The sequence below is a fragment of the Peromyscus californicus genome, unplaced genomic scaffold (genome assembly GCF_007827085.1).
Source record: "Peromyscus californicus insignis strain IS unplaced genomic scaffold, ASM782708v3 Scaffold_23__1_contigs__length_62951481, whole genome shotgun sequence".
NCBI lineage: Eukaryota > Metazoa > Chordata > Mammalia > Rodentia > Cricetidae > Peromyscus > Peromyscus californicus.
This window is the reverse complement of record NW_026294534.1, coordinates 54329753-54356449: the sequence shown is the minus strand read 5'-3', so window position 1 is coordinate 54356449 and position 26697 is coordinate 54329753. Positions and strand designations below refer to the sequence as shown.

The 26697-nt window shown below is 43.9% G+C and overlaps 1 protein-coding gene across 1 annotated transcript; it reads left to right on the top strand.

Moving 5' to 3' along the window:
* Nucleotides 1-3404: 3404 nt before the first annotated feature.
* Apela (apelin receptor early endogenous ligand) lies at nucleotides 3405-15240 on the top strand. Its single transcript, XM_052752809.1, has 3 exons — nucleotides 3405-3753; nucleotides 4948-5037; nucleotides 14562-15240. The coding sequence occupies exons 1-2, from the start codon at nucleotides 3678-3680 to the stop codon at nucleotides 5034-5036; spliced, it is 165 nt and encodes a 54-aa protein (XP_052608769.1). The 5' UTR covers nucleotides 3405-3677; the 3' UTR covers nucleotide 5037; nucleotides 14562-15240.
* The last annotated feature ends 11457 nt before the right edge of the window (nucleotides 15241-26697 follow it).

Below are 26697 nucleotides of genomic sequence, written 5' to 3'. Positions count from 1 at the left end.
CTAGGACAGCCAAGGATACCAAAGAAACCCTGTCTCTTAAAACAACAACAAAAAGAAACCAAACAAAAGAAAGGGAAAAAGTACTCTTTGATGTTGTCATACAAGTATATAATGAATTTTAGTCCTACCCCCTCCTTCTCCAATGGAAACATTTCGTCTCAACAAGTGCCCTGCCTGCCCATCCCCCGCAACCCCGCTTTTGTGCTTTTGTGTGTGACTGGTGAGTTTCACTAGGGTTGCGGTGGGAGATGGGTCAGGGGTTATTTGCTGGAGCATGGACAACTTCTAAGTGGCTATACCACTGAGGAAAAGTGACACCCCTTTCCCCAGCCACCATTAACTGCCAATGGTCCCTCAGGGAGGACTGGGACCCCAAGAGCCCTTCCCACTTCCATGATGAAATGTTGATGGATGCCATCTTTTGTAGGTCTTGGGCGGGCAGGCAACCACAGTTGCAGTGAGTCCATGAGCTCACCCGCCATGTTAAGTCCAGAAGACACTATTTTGCAGCCCACCCCTCCCCCGACCTCTGGCTCTTACATTCTTTCCAGTCCTCTTGTACCATATTCCCTGAGTCTTGGGGTTAGGGGTGATACACGTGGCCATTTAGGGCCCAGCACACCATAGTCTTATTCTCTGCACTTTGGCTAGTGGTGACTCTGTACTAACTACCATAGTCCATGGCAAAGGAAGCTTTGATATTCTCTGACGAAGGACCAGAGCTGCACAAAGCTCTGGGTAGATAAAAATTAAGAAGACAATATGGCCCAGAACTTCTATGTCGCTCCGAATGGCCTTGAACTCTTTCTCCCTCCTGAGTGCTGGGATTAAAAGTATGCCCCCCGGGGCTGGAGAGATGGCTCAGAGGTTAAGAGCACTGGCTGCTCTTTCACAGGTCCTGAGTTCAATTCCCAGCAACCACATGGTGGCTCACAACCGTCTGTAATGAGATCTGGTGCCCTCTTCTGGACTGCAGGCAGAACACTGTATACATAATAAAATAAAAATTTAAAAATAAATAAATAAATAAATAAAAGTATGCCCCCACCACGCCCAGAAATGCCCTTATTTTTATGCTGGCTTTGGTAAACTACCTTGAAAATAGGAATGAGAATTTGTACCTTAAAGAGGAAACTAGAGCTCAGATGATGGGATGGTACCCTACCGACTCCTCTTCCTTAGCTATCAATTCCTTCATCGAGCAAGCAGATGGATGGAGTAATACTTCAGGGTCTGGGGTGGATGCTGTGACGTAATGCATGACATATGCTTAGCATGGTACCTGGCTTAAAGGGGATGCTGCTTTGGGCTTGCCTGTCAGAGGTGAACCTCTGTGGGCCCTAGTGTGGAAGAGTCATCATCTCACACAGCTGCATGATGGGTACTCTTGGCATAGACACTTGTATCATTCTGACTCCGCTTTCTTGCCAAGATGTCTCCACACCTGGTTATTCAGTGCCATGATGAATGATCGACCATGACTGCTGCCTCACAGTCACAAAACCACCAGTCACATGACATTGTTCCTCAGTGCCATCAACTCTGTAATCATTAGTTATTGTACTTGTAAAAATAACTGTTGAAGGCAGGCGTGGTGATACGTGATTTTTTCTTTTCTTTTTTTTTTTTTTTTTTTGTTTTTTTTGAGACAGGGTTTCTCTGTGTAACCCTGGCTGTCCTGGAACTTGCTCTGTAGATCAAGCTAGCCTTGAACTCAGAGATCTGAGTGCCTCTGTCTCCCAAGTGTTGGATTAAAGGCATGTGCTGCCACCACCACCTAGCATCACAATTTTTTCGAAAATTATTTAAACTATATAAGTGAATATTTAACATCCCATGAATTTAATATATTCCTCCACCAAACCTTTATAACTTCACAAATAGAAATTTACTCTATAGAAGAGGCTGGCCTCGAACTCAGATCCACCTTCCTCTGCTTCCTGAATGCTGGGACTAAAGGCATACACTACCACCATTTCTGGATTAAAAATTCTTAAAAAAAACAAAACAAAACAAAAACATAAAACAGGTCTGGAGAGATGGCTCAGCAGTTAAGAGCAGGACCTGCTCTAACAGATGACCTGGGTTCATTCCAGTACTCACTACTGTCTGTAACTCCAGCTCCAGGAGACCTGATGCCCCCTTCTGGCCTCTGTGGGCACTGCATGTACATGGTACACGGACATACATGCAAGCAAAACACCCATACATACCAAATAAGTTTTTATTATTTATTTATTTTTGAGACATGGTCTCTCTGCTATGTAGCCCTGGCTGTACTGGAACTCAGTATGTAGACCAGGCTGGCCTGGAACTCACAAAGATATGCCTGCCTCTGCCTCCTGCGTGTTGGGATTAAAGGTCTGTGCCATCACAGTTGGCCTGAAATGATCTTTTGAAATGTTTTAAATAATTTTTAAAAACATTCTCTACAAACCGCAATGCACAACTAGGCAGATGTGGAATTTTACAGGTTGATTTGTAAAATCAAAACCGATTGTGCATGAGTTTCAAACCTTAAGAAGCCTAAGTTTGTATGTGCCCATCACCTGACTCTGAAGACGCCGACTCTAGCACAGTTTCTGACAGTTCACAACCACTCATGTGCGCTTGAGGTTTGATATCTTGGGTCTACTTATATTTCAGAGTATAACTACGTGTCCTTCTGGCTTAGAAAAATTACGATAATTCTCACATATAACAGCATTTTATTACAGGTAAGAAAGCCTGTAAACAGATCTGGGTATGTGTACAAGACAAAACTAGACTCCTTTCGTTTCTTTGGAGATGAACTAGAAAATTCTCTCTCCATCTGTAATGTGGTCTGTGTGCCTGTGGTTACCTGACACTCCACCACACGCAAATTTACAGCAGAGCACGGGTTTTGTGTCTGCACCTCGCCTGGGCTTCTTTTGAAAACTCTTAGATGTTTGCAGATGAAAATGATCTCCATTACTTTTTAAATTGCACTTAAATAAAAAGATAAACATTTTGCAGATTTCCTTCTGAACTTTCTAAACTCCAGGAACCTCTGATGATAGAAACCCACACAAATTAAGCCATTTGGAGATTTAATATAAATAGGCACTACTTTGTAGTAGGTTTGGCAAAGAGAAAGCACTCCAACACAGTTGGCATCAAGCGTTTGGGAATCTTAAGTTAGAGCTCCAGCATTCCTTCTGCAAGAGGACAAAAGAGAAACTTCCTGCCCTTTCCACTGGTTTCTGCATGTGGGACCAATATGGGCAATGCAAAGTTTAAACAGATGCAAATGGAGAGGAGAGGAGGCAGGCCATGCCTCCTTTTACATTTTTCTTCATAAACAGATTGGAGTCACCCTCCTTGGAGCCTCTGCGGAGGAGCCTTCCCACTGAAGTTCCTGCATGCCTGAATGGTCCATTTCACCAATATTTGCTTATGGAAATAAAGGGGAGTGACAGGGGAGAAGCAGAGAGGAATGGGGGAGGGGCTTGAGGCTTGGGAGCTCTGACCACAGCCCAGTGCGCCTGTAACCTTGTCTGATGTGATCATTAACCTTTTCTGGAAAAAGCAGCCGGCAGCCCTCTGAGGTCTGTCTGTAGGATGCGGGGTGAGCTGGACAGATACTGCGCAGACTATTTACAGACGATTCCTTTACTTGGAGAGCTTTTGTTCACTTGTGTGTGAAAAGAAAAAAAATGAGATTTCAGCATTATTTTTTGGTATTTTTTATTTTTGCAATGAGTCTTCTTTTTATCATCGAACAGAGGCCAGGTAGGTCTTTGAAACAATTGGCCTGGGTGACTTGTTTGTTTGCCTGTTTGTACTTCTAGGTCTTTAAGTGTGATGTTTATACTGAAAATGATTTAGGTACACCAGCAGTTAATGGTACTGAGGGAAATAGGAGGCTTTCTGAACTACGTTAGTTATCTTGTGGTGGTGGTGGGGGGGATACTCTTTGGGCATTTTTTCCTAAGTAACTGCATTTTAAAATATTGATATATAGCTTACAATTATTTTTCTAAGAAAATCATTCTCTAAACTATTGCATGTTGTCCTTACAAGTATAAAGAACCGAGAATGTTGGTCTATTAGTAAACCTAGATTTTTAGGTAAGAGGCAAGATCCAAGTAAGTTTATTAAGAGAGCATGCATGTTGTTGATTGGAGGAGGGCAATGTGAATTGAGTTAATGCTGTGCCAAATCATGATGCGACGTGAGGTGATAAACTGGCCGACTGGCTGCCGTCTCTGGCTGTATATCTACACAGGACAGCTTTTGATCGTTATGGAGTTTATGAAGGAAAAAATGTAAAAGGTATGTACGCTCAAAGTGTTTTCATGTTTTTCAAGGACAGTGTCAGTCGTAAGTTTTCTGACACGTAAGTTTCAACAGGAAGATGACAGTGGTCACACCCAAGGCTGTCACTACAGACATGAAAAATGCTTCCTTGACTAGATGAAAGATGGTGTGTCCTGGGCTGAAAAGTCAGACGCTGCTTTTTAATTAGAACCCTGGTTGCTCCGAGGTTAATCAAATGAAGACACCTCCCCCAAGTCATTCCCTTTACAGACATGAGAAAAAAAGTTACAAGTTAGCTGTTGCTTTTTTTTTAATTACCTATAGCAATGATTACTCAATCCAAAATACAAAAATTGGATTTCTAGTTTTCTAAAATACAGAATATCCTGGACAACGTTCTTGTCCAACAACTGCCGTTAATTCCCTAGCTAAGATGAGACGTCTGAGAACGCTGTGGAAGAAATATGTGCAGGCGGATGTCACCACTCAGGTCTTACAGCTAATGCGGGGTATTAGGAATGTGCCCGTGTGTGTGCACCCCAGTCATTTGTGTACAGCTTAATCTCAGATGAACAAATAACTACAGCGCAGTTTGCTGTGAAGACGCTGCATGTTCTCCAGATACCATGTTGTTTTTTTAATTGTTCTTATTTCTCTTTTCTTCAGTTAATTTTCCCAAGAAAAGAAAAGCGTACAGACACAACTGCTTCCGAAGGAGATGTGTTTCACTCCATTCCCGGGTGCCCTTCCCCTGAGGTATTTCCGGACAAATGGTTTTACTGTACGCAATTGTATACCTTTAGTCCTAGTTTGTAATGGGATCACGACTTACAGTGATGCAAAAGTTTAAGAGATGCGTCATGCATGGGAGAATGAAAGGACATGGCATTTGGAAATTGCTTTCATAGTTAAGGAAGAAAATGGGATCGATAATGGGGAAGATACTGACGGTTGCTGGGTCTGAATGGTTATACAAGGCTAATCCATTATGTGTGTTTGCAAATGTTAACACTTTACAGACAATTGAGCACTGGGGGAATTTAATCATAAAAGTGTCATAAACATCTGTTTAGAAAACATGGAAGATCCAAGTGCAGGCCAGAACAAGCCCATTTCCTATTTGGATCAGTGTGGGCTTGAAAGCATTTGGATATTTTAACCCAATCCCTTAGCAATGACAGAGCAGCCTTAAGACTTCAAGCTTAATGTATAAAATCAACTTAATAATACCAACAGGGAGACAGCTTTCCAACCTCATTCATAGAATTGGTCTTGATGGTTGTATCTTTAAGAATGAGTCCTGAGTCCAATTTTGCTCCATGCCTTTTGTGTTTTCACCCTCACTAAGAGGCCAATGACTTTTCCAGCACACCTCCAGTAACACGACCAGCTCAACTAGTCTCAAATGCTGCCCAAGTTTAAGTCACTTCACACAGAAAGAAAGAAAGAAAGAAAGAAAGAAAGAAAGAAAGAAAGAAAGAAAGAAAGAAAGAAAGAAAGAAGGAAAGAAGAAAAGAAAGAAAGACAGAAGGGAGGGAGGAAGGAAGGAAGGAAGGATAATTTGACATCCATTTGTAATTAATTTTAGCTTTTTCATTCATTTAAAGTACGTCTGAAGCAAAAAGAACTACTACAGAGGTAGCCCCAGCTGGTTAAGGCACACAGGCATTTGCTAAATTAGCTTACTCAGTTGGTCTGTAGACTGTAGCTTTTATGGGTCTATTCATCTGGTGTAAAGAATGGTTGCTATGTCTATTGTTTAATACGTGCTTTTCAAACCCAGTGAAAGCCTTAGAGAGGAAACGAAGAAAGAGCAAGTCAGTAATAAACATTTATCAGGGGAGGAGACAGAAAGCCAAGGTTTCCATGCACATGTCTGTGACATATTACTCTTTACTATCCAAGTTATGAAAAGTATGTTTGGTAGAGGAACCTGGAAAAGTACAGTAGGAGGCTCCTCCAAAGCTAATGAGTAGTGATTGAAATGGGCTTCGGAAGGGTTTAATATGTTAAAGTGTCCTTTGGTGTGTGTTGATCAGCCTCACCTTGAAAGACAGCAGTAAAATGTGTTTGAGAGGAGTGAAGGAGTTGCAGATTTTCCTCAGCATTCCTCCATAAATAACAAAGACAAAAGGGGGCTTTTCACAGTAGCAAAAGAATTCCTGTATACACAAAGAAGATGCCCCGAAAAAATACAAACACAAGTCCTTAGTAGGTCAGCCTTTATCTTGGCTTTCTGCACAAATGCCCTACTATAAAATCAGGGCAGTAAATAAGTAAGCTTGACTTGCCAAAGTTAAGGGAAAGTTTGACCCTGACTCCAAGTTTACAAACCACAGGGAAATTTGAATAAAACCAGTGTAAGCCTGCTAATAGCAAGGGCCTTTCTGAAAGAGAGCTGGTGGATCTATAGTCTGCTCATGTTACAGCATCCATTTCCTCAGTGTTTACACTAGCCCTACATCAAGTACACAAACGTCACCTGTTGGAATCCAGTAATTATTATAAGAGCCTATGTAAGATAAACATTACGATAACTTCCCAAGGTCCAGCTCAGCCAGTACTAATCGCAAGTCCCATCTTTGATTTGAGGACAATTCTGAGGGACCTAAGCTGTCACAATTCCTATACATCTTGTAGCAAAACATGTTGACAGTTGGGTAAAGACAGCCTCCTTGGACAGGTAGTCCATACCGAATGGAAACTTCCCTTATTTCTTCACATTTTCTGCATGCTTTAGATGAAATCACATGTGGTCATTTGACTCAGGATCCAGGAAGAATGCAAAGAGGTTGATGAGGCAAACGAATTGACTCCAGTGTGTTGCAGAGTAACCCTTGGCGTGGAGACTTGTAGCTGCTCCTGTAATAGAATGCCCATTATCTTTATTCTGTTGATCTTGTCAGCTCCTACTGTGCTCCTTGCTGACCTCAGCATGACTGCTAGCCTTTCAAACCGACTCAAGGAAATGTGCCACGTCCAGCACATTTCCTTGAGATATATTGTTTTCCCGCAGAAATACTTCAACATCACCTGCTGCTCTAAGTGAATTAGCCTGTCGGAAGACAAGAAAGGGAAGTGTAAGCTTTGAGGAGAGTGTGAGAGGATGGAGGCAGGCAGGGAGCAAGAGTCCATTGTCTTCCTTCTTCCAGCGTCTCTCCCTATCTCAGTGTTTTTACCGATAAGCATCCACTCTGTAACCACGCACCTTTAATACAGACTTTTCGGTGACGAGCGCAACACATGCATAAGATTTGTTTCTAAGAATATAAAGACTATCAAAAGCCAAAGCCCCACCCCCACCCGATGGCCCCTTTTCACTTCTCCGAGACAGTGGCTATGAAAAGATTTTTAAGTCGCTGTCTTGTCAGCCAGGTGTGGTGGCACACACCTCTCATCCTAGCACTTGGGAGGTAAGAGGACCAGGGCCAGCCTGGGCTACGTGAAACCCTATCTATTAAATAACTAAATAAATAATTCTCATTAACCTTCCTTATCATTCAAAATGTGCTTCTAAGTCAACTGTGGTGGTCCACATATGGAATACCAGTACTTGGACAATAGAGGTAAGAAGATCAGGGCCAACCTGGCGTACATGAGACCCTGCCTCAAAATAGATTTAAAAAAAATAAAGAAATATAAAATATAAGTAATAAATTACTCTCCTCACCCTTAGCATTTAAAATATGCTTCTAAACCAGATGCGGTAGTCCACAGCTACAACCCCAGTACTCCTGAGCTGGAGGCGGGAAGATCTGAAGCCTGAGTTTCCTGAGATCCAACCCCAAAATAAAAGTGTGCTTTTCATCCTCTCTTTTCTCTTCTTCTTCAAGTAAGCACAATATTCTGCCAGGTGGGGTGGTGCATCCGTTTAATCCCACCACTGAAGCAGGAGAGGCAGCTGGATCTCTTTCTGTGTGGTCCAGGCCAGCCTGGTCTACAGAGTGAGACCCTTTTCAGGATAACAAAACAACAATAAAAACGGTGGTATTCTGACTCACTGCCTTCCCCCATCTGTGCTGATCCCAATCTTCCTCACCCCGTTCTTCCTCTTGCATTTAGCTGAAATCTAACTCCACCTTTGGCACGGACTCCCTTTCCAAACTGGTGTGTCCACTGCCCATCACGCGGAAACTCTCCTTTGGTAGGTCCCTTCCGCTTCAGTTAGGGCTTCTCTGGGAAGAGAATGCTTCTGCGATCCTCACACAGCAGCTGTGTGTCACACCTCCCATCCCTTTTAGTTTTCTTATCTTGGTGGGGGGAGGTGTGCAGGGGAGGGTGTGGTGTTGGGGAGTGGATGGAAACCAGGGTCCTAAGCATGTTAGGCAAACCTTCAACTGAGCTACGAGCCCACTTCGTTTCCTTTGACCCCCCAGCATCTCTCCAGGAGCCAGACCTGTACTTCCTAAGTGATGTGTCACTGAATTAAATCCCCAAGCCCTGGGTTGTTTTTTTTTTTTTTTTTAATTCATTTTGGTCACATACTGAGACTGGAGAGATAGCTCAGAGGATGAGAGCATGTGTAGTATTAGATCTCCTGGAACTGGGGTTACAGACATTTGTGAGCCACCATGTGGGTGCTGGGATTGAACCCCAGTCCTCTGGAAGAGCAGCCAGTGCTCTTAGCTGCTGAGCCTTCTCTCCAGGTCCTTGTTACTATTTTTTTAAAACCAAGGTTTAAAAAAAAAAAAAAAAAAAAAAAAAAAGACAAGGTTTCAGGTAGTTCAGGTTGGCTTTGAACTCCTAATCCTCCTGCCTGCTTCTCTCAAGTGCAAGATCCCCCACTATCTCACAGAATTTTGTTGTTAGAGTTTTAAAACAATTTATCACATTCCTCTTTGTTTCTTTAGATTTTTTTTTTTTAAATCGGTATTAGGTTAGAAGCCCCTTGAAGACAAGATTTAGCACTTTGATCATGGGGTACAAACTTTTTCTGAATCTAATGGCCTGAGAGCTTCCCCAGGTCTCCTGTGTGCACTTTCAAATCTGTAGCATCTCCACACTGATTGGCATGGAATCAAATGCAGCAATCAGGCTTCGTTGTTGTTGTTTGAAACGGGGTCTCAAGACTCGGCCCTGGGTGAGCTGGCACTCACTGTGCAGACCAGGCTGGCCTTCAGCTCACAAAACCCCACCTGCCTCTGCCTCCTGAGGGCTGGATAATGGGCATGCGCCACCACACACAGCTGGAAAATGACTGATGTTATAGTCAGGCCCGTGCTCCTGCTCAGAGAACATCCTTAACACACCTAATCCACAGTGGAAATCAAGCTTTTTGCCAGAAAACAAAAACATATAGATAATTGTAATGCATGTTCATAATGTAATTGTCACTCTTTTGTATTTGCATATAACTTATGGAGACATGACAATGTCTGCCATTAAAGCAAATAATGAAAACTCTTCATGAGACATAGTCCCCTCGCCTATTTAATTAACCCGTCCAGTCTTACTATGTAGGCCTAGCTTGCCTGAAACTCAGTGTTGCAGGATTACAGGCTTGACCCACCACTCCTGGTTCATTGTTTTTCATTTGCTTTGAGGGGTGTGTGTGTGTGTCTGTGTGTCTGTGTGTCTGTGTGTGTGTGTGTCTGGTTTCATACTCGGTATATATCTGAGGATGGCCTTGAACTTCTGATTTTCCTGTCTCTATCTTCCCAGTGCTTGAGTCCACAAGTGCCAGGGCTTAACAAGCCTTCACCACAGCACCTTTCTCTGTTTCTTTTCTTTGTTGCTCACCTGACCTTGAATTCCTAGGCTCGAGTGACGCTCCTGCCTCACCCTCAGGTGGTGGGTTCTGGACACCGTGGTGTGTGCAGCATTGTACCCAGCGCCTATGTGTCTTAGGCACCTTTTTAATTAGTCACCTATTGAAATCAGGTGGGCTGTGTTAGCACCTGGCACACATGTATGGAATGTGATTGCAGCTGGAGAATTCCACAAAGTCAGTTTGAGACACTTAAGTTGATCTCTAATCTGTTGAGTTTGGCAAGCTGTTGTGTTTCCCTGGTCCAGCTGCTGCTTTGCCCCCCAAACAAGAACTGTTTCTTACTTTTTCTGTTCCCCCCCTGAAATTTCTAGTTCTTACATTTTTTTGGATCTAGTTTTGCATCTTATATCACAGAAAAAAAAAGAAGTCATCAGATGGTCTTAATCCCACCCAGTTCCCTGCACCCTGATCATCCTCACCCTCTTTTTGGTGCTACGAAAGACACCTTTCCACAGGTGCCTGAGCCTCTTTTTCTCTGGGCTGGATGTGAGCAGGGAGGTTGAAGTGCTGACAAGCCTACATCCTCAAGCAAATGCATCCGCACGCTTGTGTGCCTCAGCATCTCATGACTGCTCGGCAGTCATCCTTTCCAGTTCACTCATTTACAGCCTGCTCTCATCTGTTTACATTCCCTGTAAATGGTCATCACTGGACCAGTGAGATGCTCAGCAGGTGAGACCCGTGAGGGGAGGAAGGAGAGAACAGATTCCCTCAAGTTGTCCTCTGGCCCCTACCCATGTGCCCCCCAGCATAGACAAAATGAAAAATGGTACCTGGCCATCAGTCATCTCTCTTTCTAAATGAATTTGGCGTGTTTTCAATCTTGTGTTTGCTTGGTGTGTTGTTCTGAATTTTGTTTCAGACAGGGTCTCCTTTCGTAGTTCTGGTTGGCCTGGAACTCACTAGGTTAGGCTGACTAGAAATTGCATCCATCCCACCTCTGCATTCAACATGGCTGGATTAGAGGCATGAAGTATGGTGCACCAAACTTCTATTTCTGATTTCACAGAAGAGTTTAGTCAATTGACTCGTCGATTAAAATCCCTTCCTGTTGGTCATGGCAGTGCCATAGGCCTGTAATCCCAAATTTGGGAGGTAGAGACATGGAGATCCATAGTTCAAGGTCAGCATTAGGTACATAAGGAGTTTGAGGCCAGCCTGGGCTACAAAAGATATATCTAATAGAAAGAAAGAATGACAGAGAGAGACAGAGAGAGAGAGAGAGAGAGAGAGAGAGAGAGAGAGAGACAGAGACAGAGACAGAGAAAGCAGGGAGAGAGGGTAAAGACAGGCATTGTGTTACACACTTTTTTTTTTTGGTTTTTTGAGACAGGGTTTCTCTTTGTAGCTTTGCGCCTTTCCTGGAACTCACTTGGTAGCCCAGGCTGGCCTCAAACTCACAGAGATCCGCCTGGCTCTGCCTCCCGAGTGCTGGGATTAAAGGCGTGCGCCACCACCGCCCGGCTGTGTTACACACTTTTAATCCAGCTCTCAGGAAGCAGAGGCAGGCTGATCTCTGACTTTTGAGGCCAGCCTGGTCTACATAGAGAGTTCAAGGCCTGTCTCAAAACAACAACAAACAAACCTAACCCAGATGTGGTAATTCTTACTCAAGAGGCCAAGACGGGATTGGGAGTTTGAGGCCAGCCTAGGCTACATAGTGAACTGGTGAGGCTCAGTCTAAGAGAAACAAACACACACAAAGCCCTTTCCCAGGTTCCAGGACAAAACACCTCCTCGTCTAATCTGGTCCTCTGGCCCCTGAGCAGAGGCTTTCTACCTTGCAAGCTGGAGTGTATCTGTACACTCTCTGCCCTTGAGATGGCTCAGTGGGTAAAGACCTGATGGCCAGAGTTCAGTCCTGAACAGGGTCCTACAGGTCATCCTCTGACTCTCACACATGTGTACAGACCCACCATAAATTCATAAATAAAAGATAAATGCAACTTTTTTAAAAACAAAAGATACCAAGAGACCATTTTGTCTAGTGAATGGAACACTCAAAATGAACCTTTTTAGGGGTGGAGAATTTGCTCCTCAGGGGTAAGAACAGTCGCTGCTGTTGCCAGACCCCAGATCCTTGTCCAGCGTCTGCATCTTGTGGTCCACAACCCTTGGTAACTCAAGCTCCAGGGCATCTGAAGTCTTCCAGCTTCCCCAAACACTAGATCACATACACACACACACATTCACACAGACACACATTCACAGACACACTCGTACACACACATGTAAAATAAAATATTTTTTTAAAAATTAACACTTCATTCCGATAACGTTCTGTCAGTCTTCAGTAAATGCCTGTTTTAGATGATAAAAACAAAACAAAACAAAAACACCAGAAATCTAACTCCAAAACATTAAAAGAAACAATTGAGATTGATAGTGGAGCAAACCAAGATTATTAAATTAAAAAAAAATGTCCTTAGTAGTTGAACTTCATACTTTGGAAGAGACACAGGGACTGTGCTGGTACAGTAAGGAATGATAAAGTGCTCTGAGCAGAGAGAAACAGCTGAATGTTCACAACTTCCTTCCTTCCTTCCTTCCTTCCTTCCTTCCTTCCTTCCTCCCTCCACCACCCCTTTCTTTCTTTCTTCCTTTCTTTCTTCCTTCCTTTCTTTCTTTCTTTCTTTCTTTCTTTCTTTCTTTCTTTCTTTCTTTCTTTCTTTCTTTCTTCCTTCCTTCCTTCCTTCCTTTCTTTCTTTCTTTCTTTCTTTCTTCCTTTCTTTTTTTTATTTTTCTTGTTATTAAGACAGGGTCAGCCGGGCGGTGGTGGCGCACGCCTTTAATCCCAGCACTCGGGAGGCAGAGCCAGGCGGATCTCTGTGAGTTCGAGGCCAGCCTGGGCTACCAAGTGAGTTCCAGGAAAAGGCGCAAAGCTACACAGAGAAACCCTGTCTCGAAAAAAACCAAAAAAAAAAAAAAAAAAAAAAAAAAAAAAAAAAAAAAAAAAAAAAAAAAAAAAAAGACAGGGTCTTTCTACATAGATAGGCCTGGCTGACCTTAAACTCACTTATGTAGACCAGGCTGGCCTCGAACTCACAGAGATCTGCTTGCCTTCTGAGTTGGAGACTGAAGGTGTCACAATGCCCAGAAAGATTACTACTGTACCTTGATTAGGCTTAAACACACACATGCACACACACACACACACACACACACACACACACACACACACACACACACTTTTAAAACAGGGTGTGTATATGTGTGATGGTGTGTATGTGTTTGTGTATGCAGGTGCACAAACACATGCTGACGTGGACATGTGGAGGTTGGAGAAGGACCTTGAGTGTCATCTTCAGGAACACTGTCCATCTCCTTTGAGTTGGCAATTGGGTGAGATAGGCTAGCAGAAGCCCCTGGGATCCTCCTGTCCCCGCTTCCTCAGGGCTGGGATTATAAGTGTCCGCCACTCTACCCAGTGTTCTCACATGGTATGGGGACAACCACGGGATGAATGAGCAGCCTGTTGCTGGAGACTGTGAGGAGGAAGAGAGAGTGTGCTTGACATGAAAGTCAGAAGCTAAAACGGAAGCGGACTCTTGGTCCAGCATCGCCTTCTTGGAATTAAAGGCGTGGGCCACAGCACCAGGCTCAGGACTCAGAAGAGAAAGGAAGAGAAGTCGAAGAAAAATTAGACGCGAGGCCTTTGCCTCGGGCTCAGTCCACCCACCCCCGCCCCCGGCTCAGTTCACCCTCTGCTCTGGGGAACACCCCCACCCCCGGCTCAGTCCACCCTCTCTGCTCTGGGGAGTACCCCCCACCCCCGGCTCAGTCCACCCTCTACTCTGGGGAGTACTCCCCGCCCCCAGCTCAGTCCACCCTCTGCTCTGGGGAACACCCCCGCCCCCGGCTCAGTCCACCCTCTACTCTGGGGAGTACTCCCCGCCCCCAGCTCAGTCCACCCTCTGCTCTGGGGAACACCCCCGCCCCCGGCTCAGTCCACCCTCTGCTCTGGGGAACACCCCCGCCCCCGGCTCAGTCCACCCTCTCTGCTCTGGGGAGTACCCCCCGCCCCCGGCTCAGTCCACCCTCTCTGCTCTGGGGAGTACCCCCCCCCCCCGCCCCCGGCTCAGTCCACCCTCTACTCTGGGGAGTACTCCCCGCCCCCAGCTCAGTCCACCCTCTGCTCTGGGGAGCACCCCCGCCTTCCACTTTTCCACCTTCTCCCTCGGTGAAATCAACTTTGATGATTGCTTGCTAACTTAACACCTGCAGGGGCTGAGGAGATGGCTCAGGAGTTAAGAGGACTGCTTGTCCTTGAGGGGACCAGAGCTGGCTCATAGCCACCTGCAACCTCCCTCCCAGGGGATGTAATGTCCCGTTCCGGCCTCCACAGGCACTGCACACATGTGCACAGACATCCATGCTGGCAGAACACCCACACACATAAAACACAAAAAAAGTTAAAAATAACTTAAGAAAATAAGTAAAAGTTAAGCATAGGGAAAGGAACGTGTTGACCAGCCGTTCTTACTGTACTGCCTTTCTTTCTCCCAAATAGAAAAATCTCTGATTCCGTTGGTTCCACCAGAAGAAGAGCGAAAGCAAAGATGTCCACCCATCCCAAAACCACCTCAGCCTGGCGACAGTGTGGCAGCTCCTGCGCAAACGGATGTTGTTGCAAAGTACCTCGGATGGCTTCTAGGCTCTTGAGACGGTTCCTCCTGGATTTTCTTTGACAAGAAAGTAATATAAATGGAAAACAGACTAGGTTGGAGCACACTCACTTGTCCGTATAACAATCCCTCATCTTCTACACATTATTTTATTGGCATATATTCATTATACTGTGATGGGTTTCAAAAAGATATTTACCTACAAGTGTGTCATGTACGTTGACTATATTTACACATGTACATCATGTACGTTGACTGTACTTACACGCATGTACATTATATGTATCGACTATGTTTGCACACGTGTACCCTCCCCTTTCTCTCCCTTCACCCTCCTTTTCATTCGCCCAGTTTTGTTTCTCCTTTAATGGCGTGTACACGTCAGTGATTTTAATTGCACATTATTCTTCTTACATGGATTAAAAAGAAAACCACTTCTCTAATATTACATTTATGTGTTTATTGAGTGTGGACGGGCGCCTCCGTGTGATGGTATTGTGTGGAGCTCAGAGGACAGCTTCCAAAAGCCAGTTTCCTTCTACCATGTGGGGCCTGGGGATCAAAGAAAAGTTGTCAGCCTTGGCCACAGCTCCTTCACCTGCTAAGCCGTCTCACTGGCTCAAGAAAACTACTTTAAAAAAAAAAAAGTGTAATAGCAGGGGTTTTTCTTGTTTGGTTGGTTTGGTTTTTAAGATTTATTTATTTGTTATATATACAGTGTCCCGTCTGCATGTATGCCTGCACTCCAGAAGAGGGCACCACTTCTCACTATGGATGGTTGTGAGCCACCATGTGGTTGCTGGGAATTGAACTCAGGACCTCTGGAGGAGCAGCCAGTGCTCTTAACTGCTGAGCCATCTCTCCAGCCCCCAGAAAACTACATTTTTAAGGATGTAGCTCCATTAGTAGAGAGCTTGCCTATTGTGAGCAAAGCCCTAGTTTGATTACCAACACCGAATTAAATGAAAAATGTTGGCAAAACACCTAGCATCCCAACACTGGTGTGTGTATGGTCCACACATGCCATCAGACTCATGTGGAGCAGGAGAGGCAGGAGGATCCACAGTTCAAGGTTACTTCAGGCTACACTGTTTGAGGACATCCTGTGCTACAGGAGACCTGTTTAAAGGAAATACCACTGGAAGTTTGGCTGAGTGTGGTGGCACATACTTTTAGTCCTAGCTCTGTAGAGGCTAAGGCAGGAGACTCGGGAACTTAAGACCTGCCTGGGCTACAGCAGGTCCTGTCTCAATCAATCCATTCATCCATCCATCCATCCATCAATCAATAGAAGGTTGGGCATGGTGGCATACTCCTTTAATCCCAAAACTCAGGAGGCAGAGGAAGGTGGATCTCTTGAGTTCGAAGTCACCCTGGTCTACAGAGTGAGTTCCAGAACAGCGAAGGCTACACAGAGATTTATTTATTTGTTATATATACTTGTTTCCAAAAAACAAAAATAAAAAAGGTAGAAAGAGCTGGGCGGCAGTGGCACATGCCTTTGATCCCAGCACTCAGGAGACAGAGGCTGAAGTATCTCTGTGAGTTCAAGGCCAGCCTGGTCTAGAAACCCTGTCTTAAAAAACCAAAACAAAACAAACCACCAAAACAGAAAGGAGGAGAAGAAGATTAACTGCATTGATTATCTTTTCAGAGTAAAGAGAAAATACTTGATTCATCAATTCTATTGAAATTAAGGGGAAAGACTGTTAATTGCTACTGTTGTATGTTGTTTTAATTTAATGCTTATAAAAGTATGTTTTATGAGCAATATCCATTTAAGGTTATAAAAGCAAATGTAAAATACCATTTATTTCAAAATGAAAATGTTCATTCCTTTCTCAATCTTTAATGTAATTTATAGAGGGCAAATATAATTGAAATGCATTGTATGCATGTATGAAACTCAAGGAATAGCTTTTTTTTTAAAAGAAGTCAGTGAATTTTTAAGCATTTGATATTGAATATGTTTGTTTTGTGTGTATTCATGGGTATGTGTATGATCCACACATGTCACCACTCATGTAGAAGTTGAAGAACTTTCTAGAGTGTATTCTTTCCTTCTACTATGTGCTTAGAGGCAAGCATTTTTTTCTCAGCTATCGTACCAGAGACAAGCTTTCTCTGTGTAGCCCTGGCTGGCCTGGAACTCACTCTGGAGGTAAGGCTGGCCTCAAATTCAGAGATCTGCCTTCCTCTGTCTCCCAGTGGTGGGATTAAAGGTGTGCACTACCACCAACTAGCCACCCTTAATTATTAAAAAGGAGGGTTGAGGTTATTACATAAAGAATTTGTCTCATGTCTGCAGGATGTGCTGAAGAAGCAGAACCAGGAGGATTGTGAGTCTAAGGCAAGGCCAACCTGGGCTACACCTACAGTAAAGATACATTGTTTTCACGTATGAATCATCAAAGAATAAATAAAAGATATTCTATTTTTTAAAAAAAGAATTTGACCATCCTCAACACCACCAGAAAGAAAATAGGAAAAGAGCAAATCTGGCACTATCATGGGTTTTAATCTTGCTATCAGATTATTAGCAGACTTTCAGGGCTGGGTGTGGTAGCTCATGCCTGTAATCCCAGATCTTGAAAAGTTGAGGCAGGATGATTGGCATGAAGTTAGCTTGGACAACATAAAAAGTTCTAGCCCTATTGGGGCTACAGGTAAGACCTTACCTCAAGATAGATAGATAGATAGATAGATAGATAGATAGATAGATAGATAGATAGATAGATAAACAGACAGACAGGCAGGCAGGCAGGCAGACAGACAGATAGAACCAATCACTGTCCACCAAGGCCAGAAGAGGACATCAGATGCCCTCGAGCTGGAGTTACAGGTGGTTGTGAACCATCTAATATGGAGTGCTGGAAGCCAAGCTCCAGTCCTCTGCAAGAGCGGTAGAAATGCACATAAACCAAAACAGAAATGGTTGTAATTCTTCAGATTTGCTAACGTCTTTAATAAAGTGAGTTTTGGAAAACAAACAAGAAAAACCTTCTAAACTCGTAATTTAAAAGAGAAGCAAGATATTTCCCTTGTAAGTGATTAAGATGCTCTTGTAGCTAGCTGGGCCTGGGAACACTGCTGCTGCTCTCATCACTTGGGAGGCTGGGCCAGGAGGACTGATGTAAGTTCAAGGCAAGCCTAGGATACATAATGAGTTCATGGCCAGCCTGGGATGCATGGTGAAACCCTGGTGAGAAAAGAGGAATGTAGGAAGGAGGAGGGAGGGAGGGAGAGAAGAAGGGAGGGAGGGAGGAACTTATCAAAGTTCAAACCAGATAGAACAGGACAGGCTTGGACGTGAACTGGAAACCTGGTTCTAATGGCAGGGCTAAACCACCACTACAGCATAAAGTACATGGACATAACTCTTCATGCTGCCTCACAGACATCTGTTTCATACTACATGTCAAAAGTCTGCCATGTGTCCTTGCAAGGAGATGAAGTGTAAATCTGCTACAATCAGGTGGATCAGTGAGAGAGCAAGGTTACAGAGCATCAAGGAGTAACAGGCATGAAAAGGATCTCTTGACTCAGAAGCTACTTCATTTTTTTTATCTACTTTGCAGGCACAGTGAAGGAGTAAGGTTGAAAGCCAGACTGCTGCAGGCCTATGCTGGGAAAGAAGGAAGGAAAGAAGGAAGGAAGGAAGGAAGGAAGGAAGGAAGGAAGGAAGGAAGGAAGGAAGGAAGGAAGGAAGGAAGAAAGAGCTGGTTACAAGAAGCAATCGGTCCAGAGGCTGGAGATTTCACTCCATCAGCAGAGTGCTTGTCCAGCATGTACACACTCTGGGTTAAATAGACCCCCGGTAACACAAACAGGGCTTGATGGCACATGTCAAATGCCTTATCATTTGGGAGGTAGAGCTAGGAAGCTCAGAAACAAATCCAGCCTGGGCTACATGAGATCTTTTCTCAGAAAAAGGATAAGAACAAGTGATCCAGGAGAATACATTAATGCCTAACAACCAACTCTTAAGTTAATGAGCATTCACCATATATATGTCCCATTGCAGTTCCTAAAAAGCATGGTCAGCTTTTCTGTATTCATTGTCCTGTTGATGGGGCTTTATCTGAAGTAATTTTTTTAAATTTAAGAAAAATTGCACTTATTTTTGTGTGTATGTGCACGTTTGTGGGCATGCACAAACCACAGCACACACATGGAGGTCTTAAGCCTCAGGCTTTTCCATCTGGGATGGAGAAATGCTTCAGTTTAAATAGCTCAATTGACAGTTTGAGACTCAGCAGGGGCAGTGCTGTGAGCTTGTAATCATAGCACTTGGAAGACCAAGGCAAGAGGAGAAAAGCTGGGGGCTGGAAAGACAGTTCAGTGGTTAAGCACACTTGCTGCTCTTCCATAGGACCAGGGTTCAAGTCTCAGCATCTACAGGGTGGCGCACAACTAACTCCAGTTTCAAGGAATCTGGTGCCCTCTTCTGGACTCCATAAGCACTGCATGGACACATGATGCATAGACATACAGGTAGGCAAACCACCCACATACATAAAACAAAAATCAATAAGTCTTAAAAAAAAAACCAATAAATTTAAGAAAGTAAGTTTGAGGCTAGCCTGGGCTAAATGCTGAGACTCACTCTCAAAACACACACAAGAAAACAAAACCCCCAATGGCATTTATGTCGTGTGTGTGTGTGTGTGTGTGTGTGTGTGTGTGTGTGTGTGTGTGTATCTTATTAAGGCATATATGTATATCTTAATATAGGAACCAGACTAGTCATGATGGCACATGCCTTTATTCCTGGTTCTTAGGAGGCAGAATCAGGAATATCTCTATGAATTTGAAGCTAGCATTTGTACATAGAAAGTTCCAGGCCAGCCAGGGCTGTACAGTGAGACCCTGTCCCCTCCAAAAAAGGAACATGTGTGTGTGTGGAGTGACTTGTAAAGCACTTGCTGCCAAGTCCCCAGGACACACATGGTGGAAGGGTGGATGGAGAGAACGGACTGCTACAAGTTGTACTCTGACTTCCAAACCCACATCATGCATGCCCACACGCTTACATGAAGAACTAGGACTTTATCAATACCATTGTTCCTCTAGTTCACACTTACCACTGCCCACTCCTTCTTGGAGCTTTTATTTACTTTACTTTATTTTATTGGTTTTTTGAGACAGAGGGTGCTCTATGTAGCCTTGGCTGTCCAAGAACTCACTATATAGACCAGGCTGGCCTTAAACTCATAGATATCCACCTGCTTCTGCCTCCCCTTCTTAGAACTTTTTTTAAAATTTTTTTCCCTTCTTAGAACTTTTAAAGATATTGAAAGATTGCTTTCAGCTCTTCCCAGATATCCTTTCAAGAGTCAAATATTTCCGTGTATGGTGGTAAGTGCCTTTAATCCCAGCACTCAGGAGGCAGAGGCACACAGATCTCTGAGTTCAAGGGCAACCTGATAAACAGATCAAGTTCCAAGACATAGATGGGTACACAGTGAGATCTTGTCTCAAAAAGAAAAACAAAAAATTCCAAAACAAATATTATACTGGGTTTGTTTTTTTAATTAACGATTTATTTTATTTCATGTGTATGAGTAGTTTGTCTGTATGTATAAGTGTACCATTTGTCTCCCTGGTACTCTTGGAAGCCAGAGAGGGCATCAGGTCCCTGGAACTGGAGTTACAGATAGTGTGAGCCACCACGTGGGTGATGGGAACCCAATGTAGATCCTCTGCAAGAGCAAGTGCTCAACTGCTGAGCCATCTTTCCAACACCAATATTACACCGCATTTAAATTATTTCACTGTCTTTCCCTTCCACTTGATAAAAAAAAAATGAATAAAATGTCCCAAAGAGCCTCAAGCATTGACTTGCCCATCTGACAATCTTCACATTTCCTATGTGGGGCATGTCCCTACTTCCTGATAGTGCCGCCAAAGAACCTCTTTTAGCCCTTTGGGAACTAAATTATTTGAAGCCAAGAGGCTTTTTAAGGCTCTAACTTCGCCTTGAACACTGTTACCCTCAAACTTCTCCAGCCGCCTCATAACCATCCTTCAACCCCGAGGAATTTGAATCGTGGAATGGGTCAAGATTCCACAAAGGCGTAGAACGCCGCACAAGGCTAGCCCGTTGAGATGGAAAGTTACCCACTGAGGTACCGGTTCCTGTTCCACAGATCACCTTTGCGCTCCTGGCTGTGTGAAACAGCTTTGCGGCCGGACTCTCCCCTCACGCTGGGAGAATGGTGTTTGGCTGTTTTGGTTTTACAGTCTGGGTTTTCTTGGGCTGTTATGTCTAGTTATGTCAAGGCAATAGATAGGCAAGCCGGGGTTGACACCATGCAGCTGAGCCCAATCACCTTTCCCCTTCGGCTTCTTTCTCTTTCTCATCACTTTTCTTCACCTGCTTTAGGAAACTGTCTGAGCTAGATGTGCGGCTCTAAAGTCTTGGCAAGAGACTTCAGCTTGTTTAGACCCTTCCATGACATGGTGACATTCACCGGGCATTTCTTCTCGACCCATCTCATCTATGTGGTCAAATGAACAGCTCCATGTTTTCTGAAAGCCCTAGAGGAAAGTGCCGCCAAAGAACCTCTTTTAGCCCTTTGGGAACTAAATTATTTGAAGCCAAGAGGCTTTTTAAGGCTCTAACTTCGCCTTGAACACTGTTACCCTCAAACTTCTCCAACCGCTTCATAACCATCCTTCAACCCCGAGGAATTTGAATCGTGGAATGGGTCAAGATTCCACAAAGGCGTAGAACGCCGCACAAGGCTAGCCCGTACATCTTTCCCTTTGTGCGTGCCTTCTTTGTGAACTAATGAAAACGTCTGTTCTAGACCAAAGGAAGTTTCTAGATCAGCCGACAGCCTTACTGTGGTCCTCTGGCTGTCCTCCAAAACAAAAATACTGCAGCAAGACCCGGAGAAGGTCGCCAGGAGGAATTAAATGATTGCTGCGTTGGCTTGGCCGATCAGGGCCGTCACCTGCGGCTCTTCAGGCACTTAGCCAGCTGAGGGGTGTCAGGCATGCGCAGTACCAATCCCCCTCTACTTCTAGTGGAGCCGATCACAGTGTAGGCAGGACCAGCCAGCCCCAAGTGTGGAGGGAAGGCCCTGGGTCTGTTCTGTGCAGCTCCCTGTGCGTCCTGCAGTGTCTGGTGCAAGCTGCAGAACCCGGCATCTCCAGCAGGTAAAATGAGAGTGCTGCATCTGGGACGCGTGACTGAGAATTTGTGATGGGGCTGAGATGAACTGTTTTTCACACAAATATTATTATAGGCAGTTGTGGTTTGAATGTGAGTGTCGCCCACAGGCTCCTGTGTTTGGACACTTGGTCTGCCTGGTGATGCTATTGGGGAAGGTGGAGTCCCAGTGGAGCAATGGGTCACCGGGGGCAGGTCCTGAGGATTTGTAGGCTCCAACCCATTTTCTTGTTCATGTTCACTCTGCTTTCGTTGATTTGTCCAGGGAGGAGGGTATGTGAAGGTCAGAGGACAGCTTGCGCAAGTTGGTTCTTACCTTCCATCTTTTTGCTGTTTTTTGTTTTGAGACCAGGTTGGCTGCCCTGAAACTCATATTGTAGTCCAGGTGGGCCTCAGATCCACATATACCAGCCTGCCTCTGCCACATGTGCGGGGATTTTAGGCGTGCACCACCATGCCTGGCTGCTCCCAGCTGTCCTGGAACTCACTGTGTAGACCAAGCAGGCCTCGAACTCAGAGATCTGTCTGCCTCTGCCTCCCTAGTGCTGGGATTAAAGGTGGCCACCACACCTGGCTCTGCCTTCCACCTTTAAAAAAGTTATATTTATTGTTGTATATGTATATGTGGGTGGGTGTGTGCATGCCATGGCGCAGGTGTGGAGGTCAAAGGACAACTTGCAGGTGTCAATCTCCTTCCACCTCGTTGGTCTCAGGGATTAAACTCGGGTTGTGAGGTTGACATCAAGTGCTTTAACCTGCTAAACTGGCTTGCCAGCTCGCCGCCTTGGGTTTGCCTTTTCTTGTTCCGTTTATGTGTGTAAGTGTTTTTGCCCACTTGTGTGTATATGCCTGGTACCTGCAGAGGCCAGAAGACGGGGTTGGATTCCCTAGAACTGGGGTGACAGACTTTTTTTTCCCCCCTGCCATGTAAATCCTGGGGCTGAAACCTCTGCAAGAGCGGACCGTGCTCTTAACTGTTGAGCCATCTCTCCAGCCTCCCCACCCCCACACCCCCCACACCTTGTTTTTTTGTTGTTGTTGTTGTTGTTTTTTTCCAGGCAGGGTCTCTTGTTTGTGACACTGCCCAGTGTACTCCAGGTTTGCCTATGCAAACTCTGGCCAATCCGGTTTCCACTTTCCAGCTCACTGAGAGGTGCGATTGTGAAGGGCAAGCCACTGCTTCCGGCTGTTGCTTGTGTTCTAGGGACTGAATCAGGCCGTCAGGATGCAATGCAGTGCAATACAGGCTTTCACCCACGGAGCCATCTCCCCAATCTGATTGGCATTTTCATTTATTTTTTTTAATGATTTCTTTCTTTTCTTTTTTTTTAATGTTTCAAATTCTTATTCTTTTTTTTTCCTTTTTTTATTCATTTAATTTTTTTTTTCATTTTATATACCAACCACAGTTGCCCCTCCTCTCCTCCTCCGGCTTCACCCTCCTCACCTCCCCTACATCTCACCCCCACATCCACTCCTGAGAGAGGGTAAGGCCTCCCTTGGGGAGTCAACAAAGTCTGGCATACCAAGTTGGGGCAGGACCAAGCCCCTCCCCCTTGTATCAAGACTGCACAAGGTATCTCACCACAGCGAATGGGCTCCAAAAAGCCATTTCATGCACCAGGGATAAATCTTGGTCCCACTACCAGGGACCTCACAAACAGATCAAGCCACACAACTCACCCATATTCAGAGGGCCTAGTTTGGTCCCACTCAGCTTCCCCAGCTGTCAGTCCAGTGCCCGTGAGATCCTACTAGCTCAGGTCAGCTGTCTCTGTGGATTTCCCTATCATGATCTTGACTCCCTTGTTTATATAATCCCTCCTCCCTCACTTCAACTGGACTCCAGGAGCTCCGTCCAGTGCTTAGCTGTGGATCTTTGCATCTGCTTCCATCAGTTACTGGATGAAGGCTCTATGACAGTTAGGATAGTCACCAGTCTGATTACAGAAGGCCAGTATTGCTAGGTGTCTTAGCTGAGGACATTCTTGTGGACTCCTGGAAATTTCCCTAATTTCTCCCTAACCCCCAAATGGTTCCCTCTATCAAGATATCTCTTTCATTGCTCTCCTTCTCCATCTCTCTCCCAACTCAGCCATTCTAATCCCTCATGTTCCCATCCCCCCCCCAGTTTACCCAGGAGATCTTATCTATTTCCTCTTCCTAGGTCAATCCATGTGGGTCCTTCTTAGGGTTCTCCTTGTTACCTAGCTTCTCTGGGGTTGTGGATTGTAGCCTGGTTATCCTTTGCTTTACATCTAATATCCACTTATGAGTGAGTACATAACATGTTTGTCTTTCTGGGTCTGGGTTACCTCACCCAGGATGATTTTTTCTAGTTCCATCCATTTGCCTGCAAATTTCATGATGTCATTGTTTTTTACTGCGGAGCAGTACTCCATTGTGTAAATGTGCCACATTTTCTTTATCCATTCTTCAGTTGAGGGGCATCTATGTTGTTTCCAGGTTCTGGCTATTATGAATAACACTGCTATGAATATAGTTGAGCATGTGCCCCTTGGTAGGATGGAGCATTCCTTGGGTATATGCCCAAGAGTGGTCTTGAGGTAGATTGATTCCCAGCTTTCTGAGAAACTGCCATACTGATTTCCAAAGTGACTGTACAAGTTTGCACTCCAATTAGCAGTGGAGGAGTGTTCCCCTTACTCCACATTGTCTCCAAAATAAGCTCTCATCAGTGTTTTTTATCTTAGCCATTCTGACAGGTGTAAGATGGTACCTCTGAGTTGTTTTGATTTGCATTTCCCTGATGACTAAGGAATTCCTTAAATGTCTTTAGGCCATTTGAGATTTTTCTGTTGAGAATTCTCTGTTTAGATCTGTACCTTATTTTTTAAATTGGATTATTTGGTATTCTGATGTCTAGTTTCTTGAGTTCTTTATATATTTTGGAGACCAGCCCTCTGTCAGATATGAGATTGGTGAAGATATTTTCCCATTCTGTAGGCTGTCATTTTGTCTTATTGACAGTGGCCTTTGCCTTACAGAAGCTTCTCAGTTTCAGGAGGTCCCATTTATTAATTGCTGCTCTAGGTGTCTGTGCTACTGGTGTTATATTTAGGAAGTTGTCTCCTGTGCTAATGCATTCAAGGATACTTCCCACTTTCTCTTCTCTCAGATTCAATGTAACCATATTTATGTTGAGGTCTTTGATCCACTTGGACTTGAGTTTTGCATATGGCGATAAATATGGATCTATTTGCATTCTTCTACATGCCCCTTTGAGTTATGCCAGCACCATTTGTTGAAGATGCTTTCTTTTTTCCATTGTATATTTTTGTTTCTTTGTCAAAAATCAGATATTCATAGGTGTGTGGATTAATGTCGGGGTCTTTGATTCAATTCCATTGATCCATGTGTCTGTTTTTATGCCAATATCAAGATGTTTTTATTATTATAACTCTATAGAAGAGCTTTAAGTCAAGGATGGTGATACCTCCAGAAGTTTCTTTTCTGTACAGGATAGTTTTGGCTATCCTGGGTTTTTTTTTTCTTTTTCCATATGAAGTTGAGTATTGTGTTTTCCAGGTCTGTGTTGGGATTTTGATGGGGATTGCATTGAATCTGTAGATTGCTGTTGGTAAGATTGCCATTTTTACTATGTTGATCCTACATATCCAAGAGCATGGGAGATCTTTCCATTTTCTGATATCTTCTTCAATTTCTTTGTTCAAAGGCTTAAAGTTCTTGTCATACAGTTCTTTCACTTGTTTGGTTAGAGTTACCCCAAGATATTTTATGTTATTTGGACTATTGTAAAGGGTATTGTTTCTCTGATTTCTTTCTCAGCCCATTTAACATTTGTACATAAAAGAGCTACTGATTTTTTTAGTTAATCTTGTATCCTGCCACATTACTGAAAGTGTTTATCAGCTGTAGGAGTTTCCTGGTAGAATTTTTGGGGTCACATATGTATACTATCTATCATCTGCAAATAGTGAAAGTTTGACTTCTTTCTTAAAAATTTGTATCCCCTTGATCTCCTTTTGTTGTCTTATTGCTGTAGCTAGAACTTTGAGTACTATATTGAATATATATGGAGAGAGTGGACAGCCTTGACTTGTTCCTGATTTTAGTGGAATTATTTTGAGTTTCTCTCCATTTAATTTGATGTTGCCTGTCAGCTTGCTATATATTGCTTTTTATTATAGTTAGGTATGTTCATTATATCCCTGATCTCTCCAAGACTTTTATCATGAAGGGGTATTGGATTTTTGTCGAAGGCTTTTTCAGCATCTAATGAGATGATAATGTTTTTTTTTCTTTCAGTTTGTTTGTATGGTAGATTACATTGACAGATTTTTGTATGTTAAACCATCCTTGCATTCCTGGGATGAAGCCTACTTGGTCATGGTGGATAATTTTTTTGATGTGTTCTTGGATTCGGTATGCCAATATTTTATTATTTTTGCATCAATGTTCATGGGGGAGATTGGTCTGTAATTCTTTGTTGCATCTTTGTGTGGTTTGGGTATCATGGTAACTGTAGCCTCATAAGAAGAGCTTGGCAATGTTCCTTCTGTTTCTGTTGTGTGGACAATTTGAGGAGTATTGGTATTAGCTCTTCGAATTTTTGGTAGAATTCTGTGCTGAAACTATCTGGCCCTGGGCTTTTTTCACTTATTTATATATTGGGTATGCAGTGTTGTTGGCATGTATGCCTGCAGGCACCGGATCTCATTACAGATGGTTGTGAGCCACCAGGTGGTTGCTGGGACCTCTGGAATAACAGTCAGTGCTCTTAACTGCTGAGCCATCTCTCCAGCCATGCTTGGGAGACTTTTAATAACTGCTTCTATTTCCTTAGGGGTAATAGGTCTATT

What these genes read in the sequence shown, in the direction of transcription:
- Apela (XM_052752809.1), top strand. Translation starts at nt 3,678, where the DNA reads ATGAGATTTCAGCATTATTTTTTGGTATTTTTTATTTTTGCAATGAGT. An exon ending in TATCATCGAACAGAGGCCAG is followed by an intron (nt 3,754 to 4,947) that starts GTAGGTCTTTGA and finishes TCTTTTCTTCAG; the next exon opens with TTAATTTTCCCAAGAAAAGA.